Genomic DNA, 15593 nt, shown 5'->3' on the forward strand with positions numbered 1-15593 from the left:
TGGAAAAATTAGCTTTATTAACATTGCTGTTGCTACTAAATATCATCTGTATTTATATTATAATTGTTATTCCCCGTCTGGCTTATTTATACAATGCTCACAGAACAAGGTCCATTGATTTATTACAAGTGAGTTATTCATAAATTATGTTATTTTTACAAGGTCTCCTACATTTTTTGCATACTAGAAAGACAGAAATGGGAAATATATGAACAGATTTTGGCCATTTACTTCGTGAAGACATCTCAATTAACTTACGGGAACAGTTTACATACGTGCATAACTACAGTCGGAACATTTAAACAGTTACACAAGACACTTTGGATGAGGTAAATATGAGGGGCATTTGACTGGTGAGGCATGTATATTCCCCAATATTTACACACTCTATCGTTTCATTCGGATACAATTGTTAGCGTGTGTTTGTAGTATTGACTAATCCGAATCATGTCTGTAAATGTGCATCAATCAAAATTGTGCGACTGCTGCTGCGTGGATCGTAAGCTCTGGCAGTGGCTAGCTTTGCATCGTTAGCTGGTTGATTTTTGATGTGTTGTGCCTGCTATTCTAGCCGTCTACCAGTAGCCCAGAGTTCCAGTAGCAGCACGTCAACTAATTGGTTTACGTGGCACATTTTAGCCTGTCCCTTATGTTCCTCAGTGTTTCTGGTGTAAGTAACATGTATGTGCTAATTCTACATACCATGACAGCTTGGCTTACTAGAGCTAATCGTTCGAAAATGCCATATGCATTATGGACTGTAATGGTATCGTGCTAGCTAGCGAGCTAATATTGGATAGCGTCTTGCTATCATGCATAGCCAGACGTCTTTATCTAACTGAAGCTCTCTAGATATGTGGATATTTTGTATTATGTTTAAATTGTTTAATGGATTAAATCACAAGTAACGTTAATATTTAGTAATGAGACGACAATCTAATGCAACTCCTGTGTTGCAGCCGAATACTGATACAGAATATCCAGCAATTTATTAATGTTAAGTGAAAGGATTAGTGGTTTACGTAGGTAACGTTAACATTACTGCAGCAGCGTAAACACTTAGAACATATATCTCTTTACCGTAGATGCACAGGACTGCACCGTGTAATCTGATTATAATTCTCCACTCCTCTCCATTTATGCATTTAGCAGACGCTACTCAAAGTATAGTTCAAAGAGAGAGGAGGTAGATGGAGCGAAGAAAAGGAAGTGAATGGTAAATGCTTGTTAGGTGTGTTGGGTTGTCAGATGTCTAGCAAAGATCCTTGATTACTAAAAGCATCAACCCCATCTGCTTCTACTGCTCTCCCATGCTTTTAGCAAGTTTCCTTTTTATTCGATGGGTAGCCTACTAAATGGAATTAAGATGCATGTGCAATGCACGTTTGAGAGAGGCTAGTGTTGCTAACCGTGCTTGTTCACTGGAGGTAGCTTCCCAGTCATCCAGCAGAGGGAAGCATTGCCTAACTGTAGACGTGTTCCTCAAATTCATGTGTACAACTGTGAAGTGATGAGCAAAATCGATTTGTACATTTACTATGCATTGGAACAACGTAACTTTAAATATACAGTCAATCTTAATGATGACACATTCTTTTATCCAGATTTATCATTATCCAGATGACCTCATGAAAAGGAGTTCGTTATCTATTTAATCAGCTTGACACCAGTGAGGTAAGATTCTTCTGTATTTACTTCTACAAAGTGAGGGATTGGTACTGCAAAAAATGAAGTTCTAAGCCATGTACAAATGATAAACATAACCACGCTTGAAAAAGCTTACAATTGTACGATGTACAAAATGCAGCTATCTACTCAGTAGGAGTGGAAAGGTACATGTATTCGTACCTAACCATTTAGGTACAGGATGTTAGGTTCAATACAGATTTGTACCGAATGTACCAAATACAGTCTAGATCTGTAATAGTAGTAGGCGTGTGGACCATGTTTCAAATACGAGTTCCCACACAAAGATACAAGGATACAAGGAAGTTTATTGTCACATGCATATAGTTACTGGATGTAAGAAATGCAGTGAAATTATGTCTGGTGTCAGCCTATTTGTGCATTTATGGGGGGGGGGGGGTTTAGTAGATTAAGTGGCAAGGGCTGCATAAGAAAGGTGGGGGAGGATTGGGATTGGGGGGGGGGGCACCAACAAGGAGCACCCAAGAGCAACGAAGGAAGAAACCTTGGGCAGATCCACGGCTCAAGGGGCTAACCCAACTGCCAGGGGTCTTGGTGTGTGTGTTGGGGGGATGACAAGGGAGATGGGATAGTGTGCTGTGTATGTAGAGGGGCAGTGTGCTGTAAGTATGTTGGGGATGTGTGTTGGAGAAGCTTCCTGATTAAATAATGTGCTGTGTATGTAGGGGAGAGGGGGGGGCAGTGTACTGCATGTATGGTGAAGGGACTTACTATTGCAAGCAGAGTACTGTATGTATGATGTATGTGAGTGATGACAGTGAAGATGTGTGTGTGTGTGTGGGCGGGAGGGGAGTGGAGCAGTGACTGTGTGTGTGTGTGTGTGTATGTGTAGTGTGTGTGTGGGTAGGTGGGGGCAGTGTGCTGTAAGTATGTAGAGGATGTGTGTTGGAGAAAATCCTGAAGACAATGTGCTGTGTATGTAGGGGGGGGGGGGGGGGGGGCAGTGTGCAGCAAGTATGTAGAGGAGGCTTTCTGTAGCAAGCAGTACAAACATATTATGGGACGGACCATATGTCAGTTTAGTCAATTAACGTCATAAACGTCAAAACAAAAGTGAATTTTAGGTTGGCAGTACCCACAGGTTTATTGTACCGAAAATTAACCAAACCGTGACTTCAAAACCGAGGTTCACACCGAACCATGATTTTTATGTACTGTTAACACCCATACTACCCAGGGCACCTGCGTACAGTTTAAAAGGATGCCTGCGTACAGTTTAAAATAATGCACATGCTACATTGAGCTGGTCCATCTACTCGCCTCAGGTGCTGAGATGGCAAACGCAGGCGGGGTGGACCTTAGCAGGAAGTTTGTGTCGGAGTCTGAGCTTGATGAGAAGCGGAAAAAACGTCAGGAGGAGTGGGATAAGGTCCGGAAGCCAGAGGACCCCGAGGGTATGACCGTTCACTTGTAGTTCATATGTCCTCCTACTCAGACAGTGCATTCATGGCTTGATCATGGCTGTGTGTGTGTGTGTGTGTGTGTGTGTGTGTGTGTGTGTGAGATGCAGAGGCCCCCGAGGAGGAGTATGACTCTCGATCATTATTTGAACGACTTCAGGAGCAGAAGGACAAGAAGCAAGAGGAGTATGAGGAGCAGTTCAAATTCAGTGAGTAGTCCGCCCCATCTCCCTCTTTTAACAACCCCATGCCCTCTCTCCTACCCCCCCCCCCCCCCCAACCCCATGCCCTCTCTCCTTCTCTGTGGGATATTGACACTCGGATCAAATACCCCAGCAGTATTGGCCCCATCTTCTCAGATCTGACCCAGTTATCAGTGTATGTACTTTGTGCACTGCACACCAACATTAGTGGGTGATTATGTGTGCGCAGATGGGAAGTGTGTAATGTTGTTTGTGTGTGTGTGTGTGTGTTTGCCCGTCTGAGCAGGATCAGGTCTGTTATTGTTTGCGCCAATGATGAAAAGACTTGTATTGGCACCATAACTTATCCCTCAATGTGACAGACCTACTCTTTGTCTCCCTGATGGCCATCGTTACTTCTCTGCCTTAGCGTTTCTGAGTTAACCTGCGGCCAGTCAGCAGTGATTGCGTTGCTTGTTAGGAAGCTAGACTAGAGGCTCTGAAATGTAGAAATGGTAACATTTTAAATGGTGTAATATAAGTTATCTGTTTAATTGAAGGTTGTGGTGTGGATAAAAGTAGCAGTGGTAAATGAATGGTTTTCTTTGACGTGTTTCCTCCTGCAGAGAACATGGTAAAAGGCCTGGATGAAGACGAGTCCCACTTCCTGGATGAGGTGTCAAGGCAGCAGTCGCTGGTGGAGAAACAGAGGAGAGATGAGGAACGACATGAACTGCAGGAGTACAGGATATCCTTTCAGTCTTCTCATGGTGTTCTCTCTCTTCTCTTGTTCTTCCTCACTCGCTTTCTCTCTCTCTCTCTTCTCTTCTCTTTCCATCTTTCTCTCTCTTGCGCTTGCTTTGTCTTACACACACACACACACACACACACACAGACATAGTTACTCACGCTCTCTTTCACTCTTTCTCCATCTGACTTCTTTCTCTCCATCTCTGACAGATACACATTTCTGTGTAGTGGAATCTGTAGTTTGAATCGTTTTTTTTTTTGGTAAACTTTTCTCTCTCTGCTTTGGCGGTACTCCCACTCTTTGCTTCGTTAAAACCAGAGCTTGTCAGACACCTTCAGCGTCAGGTCAAATCCTCCGACTCCTCCACCTTGTTAGCGCGCTGGCTTTCAAGGAAGCCGAGGCTGGCTCCCCCGAGACCCAGCTCCGTTTCTGGAGCGACCTGTGCGGCAGTTGAGCGCAGACAGGTGATTAACGGTGCTGCCTTTAACATGCTCTTCTCCATGCCGGTCATCCTGTCGCTCACAAGCTGCCTCGAGGTTTTTGCTTCGACAAATTTGAGAGTAGCAATTACAAGAGTGGTAATTATGAAGATCGTGTTAGCGAAAGATCCCTTTGAAAAGACTCATTTGGTTATGGTATGTATGCCATGTTCAAGTTCTCTATGCGTCTAAAAATGGGCTAGTTTTCATTTGATTGCAGTCATATCCCTTTGCTGGTCTTTAAGCAAAGATTAGCCTAAAAATACCACACACCTTGTCACTGAGGAGTAAGTTTCCTCCACTTGAAGTCGAGAGAGGAAAACCAGTGATGTAATGCCCATTTAATGTGCACAGATTCACACATGGAAATGTATTCAAAGCTGCTTTGACTCAGAAGCGTGCGACTCACTACTACTGCGCGGCACTGCACTGCACAGATGATTCCCACATTCGATATAAGCTTGGCAAAGGGTTGCGTCTGTCTGTATCACACAATCCATTGGATCCCGTTGCCATGCCACTGCCACAGGTCCCCTTTCCCTTTGTACTCGTATCCCTCACACACACACACACACACACACAGTCTCCTCATCTCTCTCCATCTTTCTCTTTCTGTGTTTCTTTCTCACACTCACCCCTGCCAATCAGGTATGTCTGCATACAAGACAACATGTGTTGTCGTGGCAACTGCAACGTTCCGAAGCCAGGCTGAGTTGGAGGATCACACAGCTGAGCTCAACACACACACACACACCTCTTCTGGCAGATCTGCCCTAGTTCAGCAGACTCTCTGTTGGGCATTTTTTCTGGGCTTTAAGTGTGTCAGTTTTTTAGGTCAGTGGTTGAAGACCACAGACCCAGAGTCTGTGTTTAGACAGAGGAACTTTCAAAACTACCCACAATCAACACTTTCGCCTACTCATAAGAACCTTTATTGCGTTTTTGGGTGTTTGACAGTGCACACTGTTGGCTTAAAGCATCTGTTGTTTTGCATATGACCGTGCACAATATATTATGAGGAGAAAGGACAAAGAGATGCAGCTGGAAACATATTCACTCCATGGCCACACAAATGTTAATTCACATGTCGATAAATAAGTCAGCAAATTAGCTGGCTAATAAGTAAACATGGCATTCATTAAAATTCAAAAGAAACCCTTTAACAGGCGCATCCGTCCATCATGAGTTTTTCCATCTGCATGCGGTGTGTGGGTGGGTGCGGCTATCTGTGTATCTTTGTGGGTCTGTGTATATATGTGTGTGTCTGTGTATCTCTGTGTGTGTGTCTTTGTCTGTGTATATGTGTGGGTCTGTGTATCTGTGAATAGGTCTGTGTGTATGTGTGTGTCTGTGTATGTGTGTGGGTCTGTGTATATGTATATGTGTGTGGGTCTGTGTATAGGTCTGTTTATCTGTGTGAGTGCGTGTGTGAGTATCTGCGCGTATGTATCTGCGCGCGCGTATGCGCGCGTGTGTGTGTGTGTGTGTGTGTGTGTGTGTGTGTGTGTGTGTGTGTGTGTGTGTGTGTGTGTGTGTGTGTGTGTGTGTGTGTGTGTGTGTGTGTGTGTGTGTGTGTGTGTGTGTGTGTGTGTGTGTGTGTGTGTGTGTGTGTGTGTGTGTGTGTGTGTGTGTGTGTGTGTGTGCACATGGATGTGGCTCGTCAGTACTTCCCTTGACTGTGGGCTCGTCACAGTGCCATAAAGAAGCTAGCGTCCTCCAGCAGCGAGAGCCAAAGCCGCAAGGAGCCGGAGAAGAAGGCAGGTTCCAAACCTCCGGAGCATCGCAGTCACCTGTCCCAGGCACACCTGCTGGCCGGGGCCGTCAAGAGGCGCAGGTGAGCAGCACACCTGAGCTCACCTGGGGCTGCACTAGCACAGCATGTTACCAGGCAGGGCTAAACTGGCTTGCTAGCATAGGCACACACATATACACCTATTCACATCTCTGCCTGCTGGTGTCACAAAGGACAGACTTAATGTCGAGACGGTAAAGTTTGTAAATCAGCAATGAGGAATATGAATGTTTTCAGAAATGAAGACATTTATACATTAACCAGTATCTTCTTCAGATTCAGATATCTGATTCAGTGGTTCTCAGTTCTGTTCATGGGCCACCTGTCTTACTAAACTGTCTTCTCAACAGCTCTCTGGCTTAACTGAATATACATGATTTAGCTGAGAGTGAACATGGCAATTGCATATGACTTCAAATAGGTGTGTAGTGTGCATGGAGCAGGGATAGATGCATAGCAGATGAGCAGGGAAGAGTGAGGAAACCCTTATGTGACTTTAGGTCTTTCATTAAATGCCCTGAAAGCACAGGACCAGATGAAGTAGCATTACATTGGACCTATAAAGTATTAGTGTAATGCACTTTACAACCTTATATCACATCTGCCTCAACTTAAGCATGTCTACATGAAAAAGTACTAGAACTGTACAGGCATGCAGTGATTGGTTGTTCTTTGCTATGCGAACAGAACTTTCCTGATGATCTAACCGTTCATGCATACAGTCAACATGGTGGCGTAAGTGCCGCAAACCCCCGCATCAGGGGCGGACTGGGACCAAAAATCGGCCCTGGCATATTTGGCCCAAGCGGCCCTCAAATCGGTCACACCTAATTAAATACAAAATCTTTGCATTACCCTTAAATATGCATATATTTCCAACTGTCATGGAGCACTGAAAGTGATGTAGGCCTCATTGGCTGATCTGACTGATCAGAGGTAGCCATGGAGCACATGATCTCCATATTCAAGTAGCCTAGGCTATACAAGCAATTATTAAAGAAGAGTTTCTGCTTGAATTCAAAGTATCATTTCAAATTATTCAATAGGCTACATTTAAACTATACAATGCTCAACTGACAGCAGCACCAAACAGTTATTGAAGCCTATGTGTAAAGAGCTAAATTACCTATATTGTCGTAGACGTTAATCACTGTAGGACAACTGAAACAACACGAAATAAACAGGGCTGTTGCTGGAAATATTTTATTCCTCTAGGCCAGCCATCACCAAATGGCGGACCGCGGTCCGAGTCCGGACCGTGACCTGATCCTATCCGGACCCAGACCATAATAGCCTAATTTAGATTTTCACGTAAGATTTCAAACCTGCGCTAAATGTTTCGTTGGTTAGGATAACAGCATTTACTTCAGGAGCTTCAGGAACCATCATTTCGCTTGCTGCTACTCAGCCAGTGAAATCTGTGAATTCTGATAAAGTCGAGTCAGTGAGTAAAGTAGCCTACTATGGAGAAGAGACTGATAGCCTGAAACGAGCGAGGAGAGGAGACGGGACGAGAAACAATTAGATGGATATCTAAGTTAACGATAAGTAAGTTATTTTCAAATCGTCGATTGCTCAAAGAGGAGAAAGCTAGACAGCGAGAACAGAGCTTTATGTAACGATACGGGGGCAATACCAAGCAAAACTGTCACGTCCGTAACGCCAACTAAATATGGATGTGACAGTTTTGCGCGGAATTGCCCTGGACCTCTTCTATATATTCTGAGACAGGCGATTTTAAGCGCCTATTTGAAGCACCTCTACTAGACACAAGCATAGGGTAGGCTAGGCCCATTCAACAGTGAACTGAGACCACAGAATATTTTACGATTTAAGAAGGCAATATGATTGATCCACCACAATCTAGTTAAGCATTCGCTGCCCAACAACGTGATATTCCTGGGTTTCCAGGATTTCGGGTCAACATAAAAAAAAACTAAAAGTGCACGTTAAGATCTTAAAAATAGCCAAGGCTACTCTCCAATTAGGCTACTCATCTTGCCTTATTTCTCCTCATTTCGAATGTTGCCTTTTAGGCTACTTATTTTATTTCACATTAAACATAACATTAAGGCCTACAATCTTTTATTTCTTGAATTTCCCCTTGGGGATCAATAAAGTATCTATCTATCTATCTATCTACAACTAGGCTTCATCCATCCATCCTAATATTATACATACATACATACATAAACATATACATACATATTCAACACACGTTAAACATTATGATGCTCCGGACCTTTGCTTGAGGAAATTTTCTGTAACTGGACCTCGCTGAAGATTAATTGAATACCCCTGCTCTAGGCTATACTACATTGCTACAACATTATAGCTACATTAACTAATTATCTTTAATGTCTTCCAGTAGCCTATCATATAGGTTACTGTAGTTGGTGCATGAATATGACTTGATGTTTTGTAGCCTACATTTCCGTCAGTCTACAGTCTTTTAGCCCATCTTTACCATGATAGAACCCTTTCGACGCTCTACTTTGAGAGACCAACCACCACTCATGTCATCGATGTTGAATTTTGGGCGTCTGACGGAAACTGATCAATCTGACCAACAATTAACATCGATTTGACACTCTTTTGCTATCCGGATTTGCAAATCATTCATTTAGAACATTTAAGTTGCGCTATTTCTTATTATAATCACAGCATGGCCTTACGTTATCATTACCATATCATTACATTATCGCAATTAATAAGTCATCATAATCATCATCGTCAGCATGGCATGTCACACATAGCCTACCTGCTCCACCACTGAGTTCTTATCTGTAGCCTCAACTAGGCTCCACCACCTGCTCACTGTCCCTCTGATCTGTATGCTTGCTTACATCCTCGTTTTAAACTCAACGAACTTCAACATGTTGCTGACATATGCTAGCCTACTTGCAATATTGTATTTTTGAAGCTTCTACATTGGTGTTACTTTTGCACTATTAGGCAACTTCGACTAACTTTTGATGCGCTCACAAAATCCTGGCTCTGAGCCAAATTGCGAGGGCAAGGATTAAAGTTCTCCGTCGTAGGACGGATTTCCGTCAATTTGATTTTAGAAATGTCATATTTGAGATCGATGCAGATCCGATGAGAAAAAAAATAGGAGGGGGGGGGGCTGTCACCTTTGCTTTTACTTTTTTAAGGCAACTACAAATATTAGGTAAATGTTTAAGACCTAATAGTGTTCTTGAGAACTTTCTGTGTCTCAATCAGTGACCGCTCAAGGCCTACGTCAGCCATGAGTTTCGCTTGGTTTATGTTGTAGCTACACACTTGTCTTGAGCGTTTGCTTAAAAAAAAGAACACGTATGGAGGACTATAACGGTCTAAAAGTTGGATTATAGTGACACAATCGAGACAGCTGATGAGGTTGGCCAATCCGTTTAACTTTTTTGGATATGAGAAGAAGCGTAGGCTGTGTTTTTTCCGTGCATTAATGTAGACAATTTCTTACTATCGCGAACTCATTCATTTTGGGTGTCACCTATGACTTGAACAGATAGCCTGCTATGCCACCCGATGTAGGCTACTATTGTTACAGTTTTTAATCAATGCAACTAACATTATGTGTAAAGCGACGCAATATAAACCGTAGCCTATGCAATTTATTATCCCGTCTATTATGACAACAATGTTTTTCACAATTTGCGACGGAAGGTTTTGTCTGAGCGTGTTAACGTAAAATAATAATAATATTGTCATCATCGCGAGCTGTCGAGTAAGGGGGTCAGTCGTGTTTGTGACGCAGACAGCCTTGTAGCCTATTTTGCTTAGGCCTCACTTTTAACGACAGTAGGTTGTGAGTGTATGTTGACAAAAAATAATCATGCAATTAAAATAGTCAACTTAAAACGTTGCTATAAATTATTATTAATTTATAGCACAAAACCATAACCAGTAGGCCTACCAGAACCTCGCATATTAGCGTCATGATTTGTGTGCGTCTATTTGGCAAGGCCACTAGCTGTCATGGATGCGTTGTTGCTAAAGGAAGGCAGGTGTCAAAAGTTAAAAAATAAATGGAGATGGGCAGCTGTTGGAAACGGAGGAGAACTAACAAGCCATGGTGTAAAGAAATGAAAGTTTATGGATGCAATAGGAAAACGTTTTAGCACGCCACCAATCAGAAGACCGCCATAAGGTTAACGTTCGTGCACTTCAGGACATCTTCCCTACCTGGTGCAACTAGCCACCACGACAGATAGGCTACGTTTATCTATGGCTGACCGTTTTTACGTTTAGAAAGTAGGCTATGCATGTTCTTTCATAGCGCAACACGACCTGTCCTTCACCATATCGCAACCTCTTGTCAACCTTAATCTGTTGCTGAAGACAAAAGCGCCGTCTCCAGATTGTCGTTATCAAATGCGCAGACCTCCTGCATGAGCACACACAGTATTGCTGCTCATTGGAAAACTGAGTTGTCTGTAAAACTCAAAATTACCATGTTTTCATTAAATGCGGATGAGGCAACAAATGGAAATATGAACAATATCTAGAATGTTCTGATTCGTTACTTTGATGAGGAAATGGGAAGTCTTGCCAACTTGATTTTATAGATTTTACTTGGTGTTGAATTGCATATTAACAAGAAAAAAATCTCCCCTTTAAACACTTTTGGCGTGAAGTAATTAAATAAGAGTGTGTTAAAGCCTTTCTACAATATTGCTGCAGTAGAAAAGAACAGCAATGGCTAATCAGCAATGGTCTGGGATGGTACTAAAATATATTTTTGTTCATCAGGAAAACTCAATCTCAATCAAGAACACTCAATTCGCCTTATTCACATGGTGGCCATTGGCGGCTAAAACGAGGCTACAGTACACAAACTATAGGATTGTTATGTTCTATGCATTCACCTGTAGGTGGCATTAATTATATAGTAAGTGTACCCTGTAGCCTCGTTTTGGTTTAAACAATGGCCGGCGTGTGAATAAGGCGAATACTCCCTTTACTTTGCTGTTTGCATCTTTTTGTACATTAAAAACCAATAGGTCGCGACCGCAAAAGGGGTGCTATCTCTATAGGTAGATAAGGGGTGCTATCTCTATAGGTAGATATGAACAACGTATAACACGTATGAAAAAAGTTCAGTCAAACAATTTTTTTTCACTTTAATCCCTGCGAGGGGTGGGGCCTGACGTGAGCTGTTATTGGATCAGTCAAGTGTCAATATGGAAATGTAACCAATGGGCCGCTGATTGTCCTTCGGGCCGATCGGTGGCCAAAATGATTAAATTATATTTAAAGCCTATTCTATCGGGGCAAAGGTGCGTCGGCCCACCGGGAAAATGCCCGGTATGCCAGATGGCCAGTCCGCCCATGCCCCGCATCATGCCACTATCCTGAGTAGTGTTTTGGGGTTTGGTTCTTTGCATTTGTGCCACAGTAAATTCCTGTGTGGTTTTTGTTGGTTTGAGTTCTTAAGCTGTGGTTCTCAGAGAGGAGCATACTACCGGTAAGTCACTTTGTGAAAACACATTTGAAAGGCTGGAAGCAGACACATTTTCTGTGTGCTTTGTTTGTTGGTCTGCCTAATGAAGCTGTGCAGGATTATTCAAAATGTACAAGGTTTATTTTCACTAAACTTGGTGTAGCATGGGCCAGTGGAGAATCTGTTTTATTTTTGGAATGGCTCTGCCTCATTTAGATACATTTTCAGTAATTTTGCAAAATACAACATTGTACCCTCACCCTCAGCCATTCTAGTTAATTGTGTGTGTGTGTGTGTGGGGGGGCTGTTTTCTGTTCCATCTCTGACTGTCTCCTAAATCTCCCATATAGTTCGTCACAGTCGTCGTCAGAGGGAACCAAGAAGCCAAAGGGGGAGGAGTCGGTGGTGGGCAACGGCAGCCAGACAGGTGGGTTGGGATCTGAGCATGCTCAGAGCAGCTTAAGCTGAAGCTGGGCACAGGGGCCTGTGTCAACAACTATGGAGCCCGCACAACGCCATGCCAGCATGATAACCAGGAGTGTGGCTGTCAGACAAAGCAGAGAAATGTAAATATAAACCGTGCAGAGAAAAGCACTAAACTGGGAATATTTTATCATCATTTAGTTGTGATTTGTTGCTACAGCACTCTATATCTAGTCTCTATTAGTGCTGTAAAAGGACATAATTCTGTTTCTGCAAATAGATAACACATAGACATGATAGTTGACCCAAGGTATTATACAGCTAATAGAAAAAAAATCACTCTTTTACTTTGTGTAGCAATGAAGAGCTCTTTGGAATTCTAGTTGGTAAAAGTTGGGATCAATCAAGAGCAAGTGAGTGAGAGTTTCTGTGTGCTTCTCTGTATGTGTGTGTTTGTATGTGTGTGTGTGTGTGTGTGTGTGTGTTTGTATGTGTGTGTTTTATCCTCAGAGCAGGCGGCTGGAGGAGGAGGAAGTGGAACGGCTAAGCGTGGTGCGGGACCCGTGATGTCCGTTCGAGCAGCAGCACCGGGGGTCGGCGTGGCGGTGACCCAGCCTGGCGTCCTGCACCTGCCCTCGGCGGCGGTGTGCGTGGGCATCCTGCCGGGCCTGGGCGCCTACTCGGGCAGCAGCGACTCCGAGTCGAGCAGCGACAGCGAAGGTAGCGTGGACGGAATGACCTTTCCGATAAAGCGCCACAGACTCTTCAGATAGACGCGCCACACAGTCAGTCACTCACAGGCAATCAGCTAATCAATAACTCAATAAAGTCAACCAATCAATAAATCAATCAAAGCTCCAAATGACACAGAATCTGCACCTCTAAGTTACCACACACATCAGCTGTGATACCAGTGTGATACCAATGCTCTATAATTAACCAATAAGCTGTGTAGTTCTAAACGTAAATCTCAGAAGCAACAGAGTTCCACATTTTAGTTGTGAGAGTGTGTATGTTCATTTCCAGTTTCACGGTTACGCATGTGTGTGTTCTTGCACGGATAACCTCACTGTATTCCTCATTCCCTGATTGCCTTATGATAACAATTATTAAAAGCCCTCAGTGGGGATGATAATTCTGTGATTGTCGGCGGTTGTTGCTATGGTGTTTTGCATCTCAAAAACGTGACCCCCTCCCCCCCATCCTCCCATATTACATTTTACACAGTTTAAACCCCCCGGCACCCTAACCTGATGACGATCCCACCCCCCCTGAGGCTTCTGCAGTGGTATTGGCCAAGGGGACTTTGACTGACAGCTCAGGATGGCGGAGAAGACTGCTAACGGTCACGCTAATACCATAACTTCACCCCAATAACATCTAAAACAGATGGCAGATACTGGCCCTGTGAGCTGTGAGGCAAACAGAGTGTCTGTTTTGTTTTTGTTTGTTTATTCCTCTTATTTTTTTAAATAATAAAAATTCTATGACGGCGAGAAAGTTGGAATTTTTATGAATTCTTACCTGAAAGAAATGGACATCTATTATTGTGCTATGAATGGCAGGGGCATATCAGAAGGGGAAAAAAAAATAAAAAATGTTTGGTGTACGTATGTTTTTGTTTTGTGTCTAAATCAAATCATTGGGGGGGGAAAAGCAGAATTAAATGTACATATAATGTGTTTATATGTGCTTGACTGTATAAACACATTATATGTACATTTAATTCTTTAAATGTACATATAATTTCCGGACTTTACCTCTAAAAACCTCCATCAAGAAAATCTGAATGAAAAAACTGGCCCTTTAATAGTGCACATCACATCTGCAAAAGAATCTTTTAAAAAAACTCATCCATTGTTATGTTCAATAGCCTAGATGAATAGATCAGTTACATATGTTTTCTTTTTCAATTAAAATTTATTGACCTGAGTGGTAACATAAAAGACTGTATAAAATCAATACACCTTGACCAAGGTACCATACAATTTTCACAAATTACATATGCACTACATGATCGGTACATACATTTGTGTTAAATAGTTTGTTTTAAACATAGAACATCTGTATAAAGGTACATTCAAATCCTCTATCTTCTTTACAATTCAGAGGGTGCATTTAGTGTTTCTTAACACTTACACAACAGCTTTCATTTAAATTTAAGGTTTATAAACATGTATTATCAACAAACATTTATTAAATAAAAACATTTATCTTGTCTTTTTAAAAAATCATGCGCTTCATCATAGTTAGTCTTGTTTTTTTTATAATAATATGTAAACAGTGAATACATTTTGGCAACATGCACATTGAACTTCAGGCCTCATCCGGCACTGTGTTGCTAGGCGACAGGTTCCTCTGTTTGAAATACTGTGTGACCTGTTGCGGCAATTCTGCCAACACAGACTTGGCCAAAGTTTCCTTCGGAGCCTTTGAAGACAGAAGAAAAAAACACACACACCTAAACGAAGTTGTCAGGACAAAAACAGCATAAAAAAGACGCCATTGAAAGTTCTGAAAGATTCTTTCATTAAAACGGACTAATGAGAGTATCTGTTACTAGTGTGGAGAAAAAGCTGGCTTGCCTCTCTGACGCTCCGTGCTTTTTCACTAAATGAATTTTAATTTGCTGCCAGCTGGTCGATGCCAAGGTCTGTTGTCTGCTCCCTCCTGCTGCTAAGGGAAGTCACGTGTCGCGCAGAACGCCCACTCCCACTCCCACCAAGGCTGCTGTTTACACACGTGCGACTTAGTCTATTTGGCCTATCTCATCAGAACACTGATCAGACCATAGATTAGGAGCCCCACGCGTATTGATCACTGCGCTGCAGAGATGTGAAGGTGGCCGTTTGTCGGCAGACCTGAGACCAAATCAATTGGAGGAATTCTGCCTCAAAGTAGCATAAGGCCTTTCAAAGATGAGGACAGACCTTAAAGACTTTACCTCTAAAAACCTCCATCAAGAAAATCTGAATGATAGCTTGAGAGAAAACTTAAAAACTGGCCCTTTAATAGTGCACATCACATCTGCAAAAGAATCTTTTAAAAAACTCAATGGTATATAAATACTCTATGGTCTTCTTTAGCCTATAGTTTTCCTGCTAAACAGCAATCTTTTTCTGCCTGAAATTCCTACATGTTATTAATGAGATTTTTGACAGAGCAGAGGAGAGGTGTATAGGCTGATGGGGGTGTCATCATTATGAAGCAGTCCCACATATTAAGTGGTTAGAGTTGTTTACTGCAGATCCTGTTTACGCCAGATCCAGTGGACCTTACAGTATAAAAGTACTGAAGCTCTATTTGGTCACAGTTTTAAAAATCAATACTGCCGCCCAATCTTTCCCAGCTGGACAACAATACCAGCTTTAGATGTTAGTGTGGCAGTTTCATGGCAGTGAGTGAGGGGTATT

The 15593-nt window shown here is 42.5% G+C and overlaps 2 protein-coding genes across 2 annotated transcripts in view; one reads left to right on the plus strand and one right to left on the minus strand.

Annotated features, from left to right (window-relative positions):
• The first annotated feature begins 322 nt into the window (after positions 1-322).
• psme3ip1 (proteasome activator subunit 3 interacting protein 1) lies at positions 323-13401 on the plus strand. Its single transcript, XM_076267303.1, has 8 exons — positions 323-353; positions 1605-1674; positions 2973-3101; positions 3218-3316; positions 3916-4037; positions 6211-6353; positions 12108-12184; positions 12691-13401. The coding sequence occupies exons 3-8, from the start codon at positions 2981-2983 to the stop codon at positions 12951-12953; spliced, it is 825 nt and encodes a 274-aa protein (XP_076123418.1). The 5' UTR covers positions 323-353; positions 1605-1674; positions 2973-2980; the 3' UTR covers positions 12954-13401.
• A 685-nt stretch (positions 13402-14086) lies between these two features.
• The window catches only part of cpne2 (copine II), a 34472-nt gene continuing 32965 nt past the window's right edge, over positions 14087-15593 (minus strand). Inside the window, exon 16 of the mRNA XM_076267345.1 lies at positions 14087-14610. Within this exon, the coding sequence (XP_076123460.1) occupies positions 14497-14610 (114 nt within the window). The 3' untranslated portion in view covers positions 14087-14496. The remainder of the gene's footprint in view (positions 14611-15593) is intronic.

The sequence above is a fragment of the Alosa pseudoharengus genome, unplaced genomic scaffold (assembly GCF_046254945.1).
Source record: "Alosa pseudoharengus isolate Yale_2024_CS ecotype anadromous, Long Island Sound unplaced genomic scaffold, YU_APseudo_1.1 YU_APseudo_1.1_scf_10, whole genome shotgun sequence".
NCBI lineage: Eukaryota > Metazoa > Chordata > Actinopteri > Clupeiformes > Clupeidae > Alosa > Alosa pseudoharengus.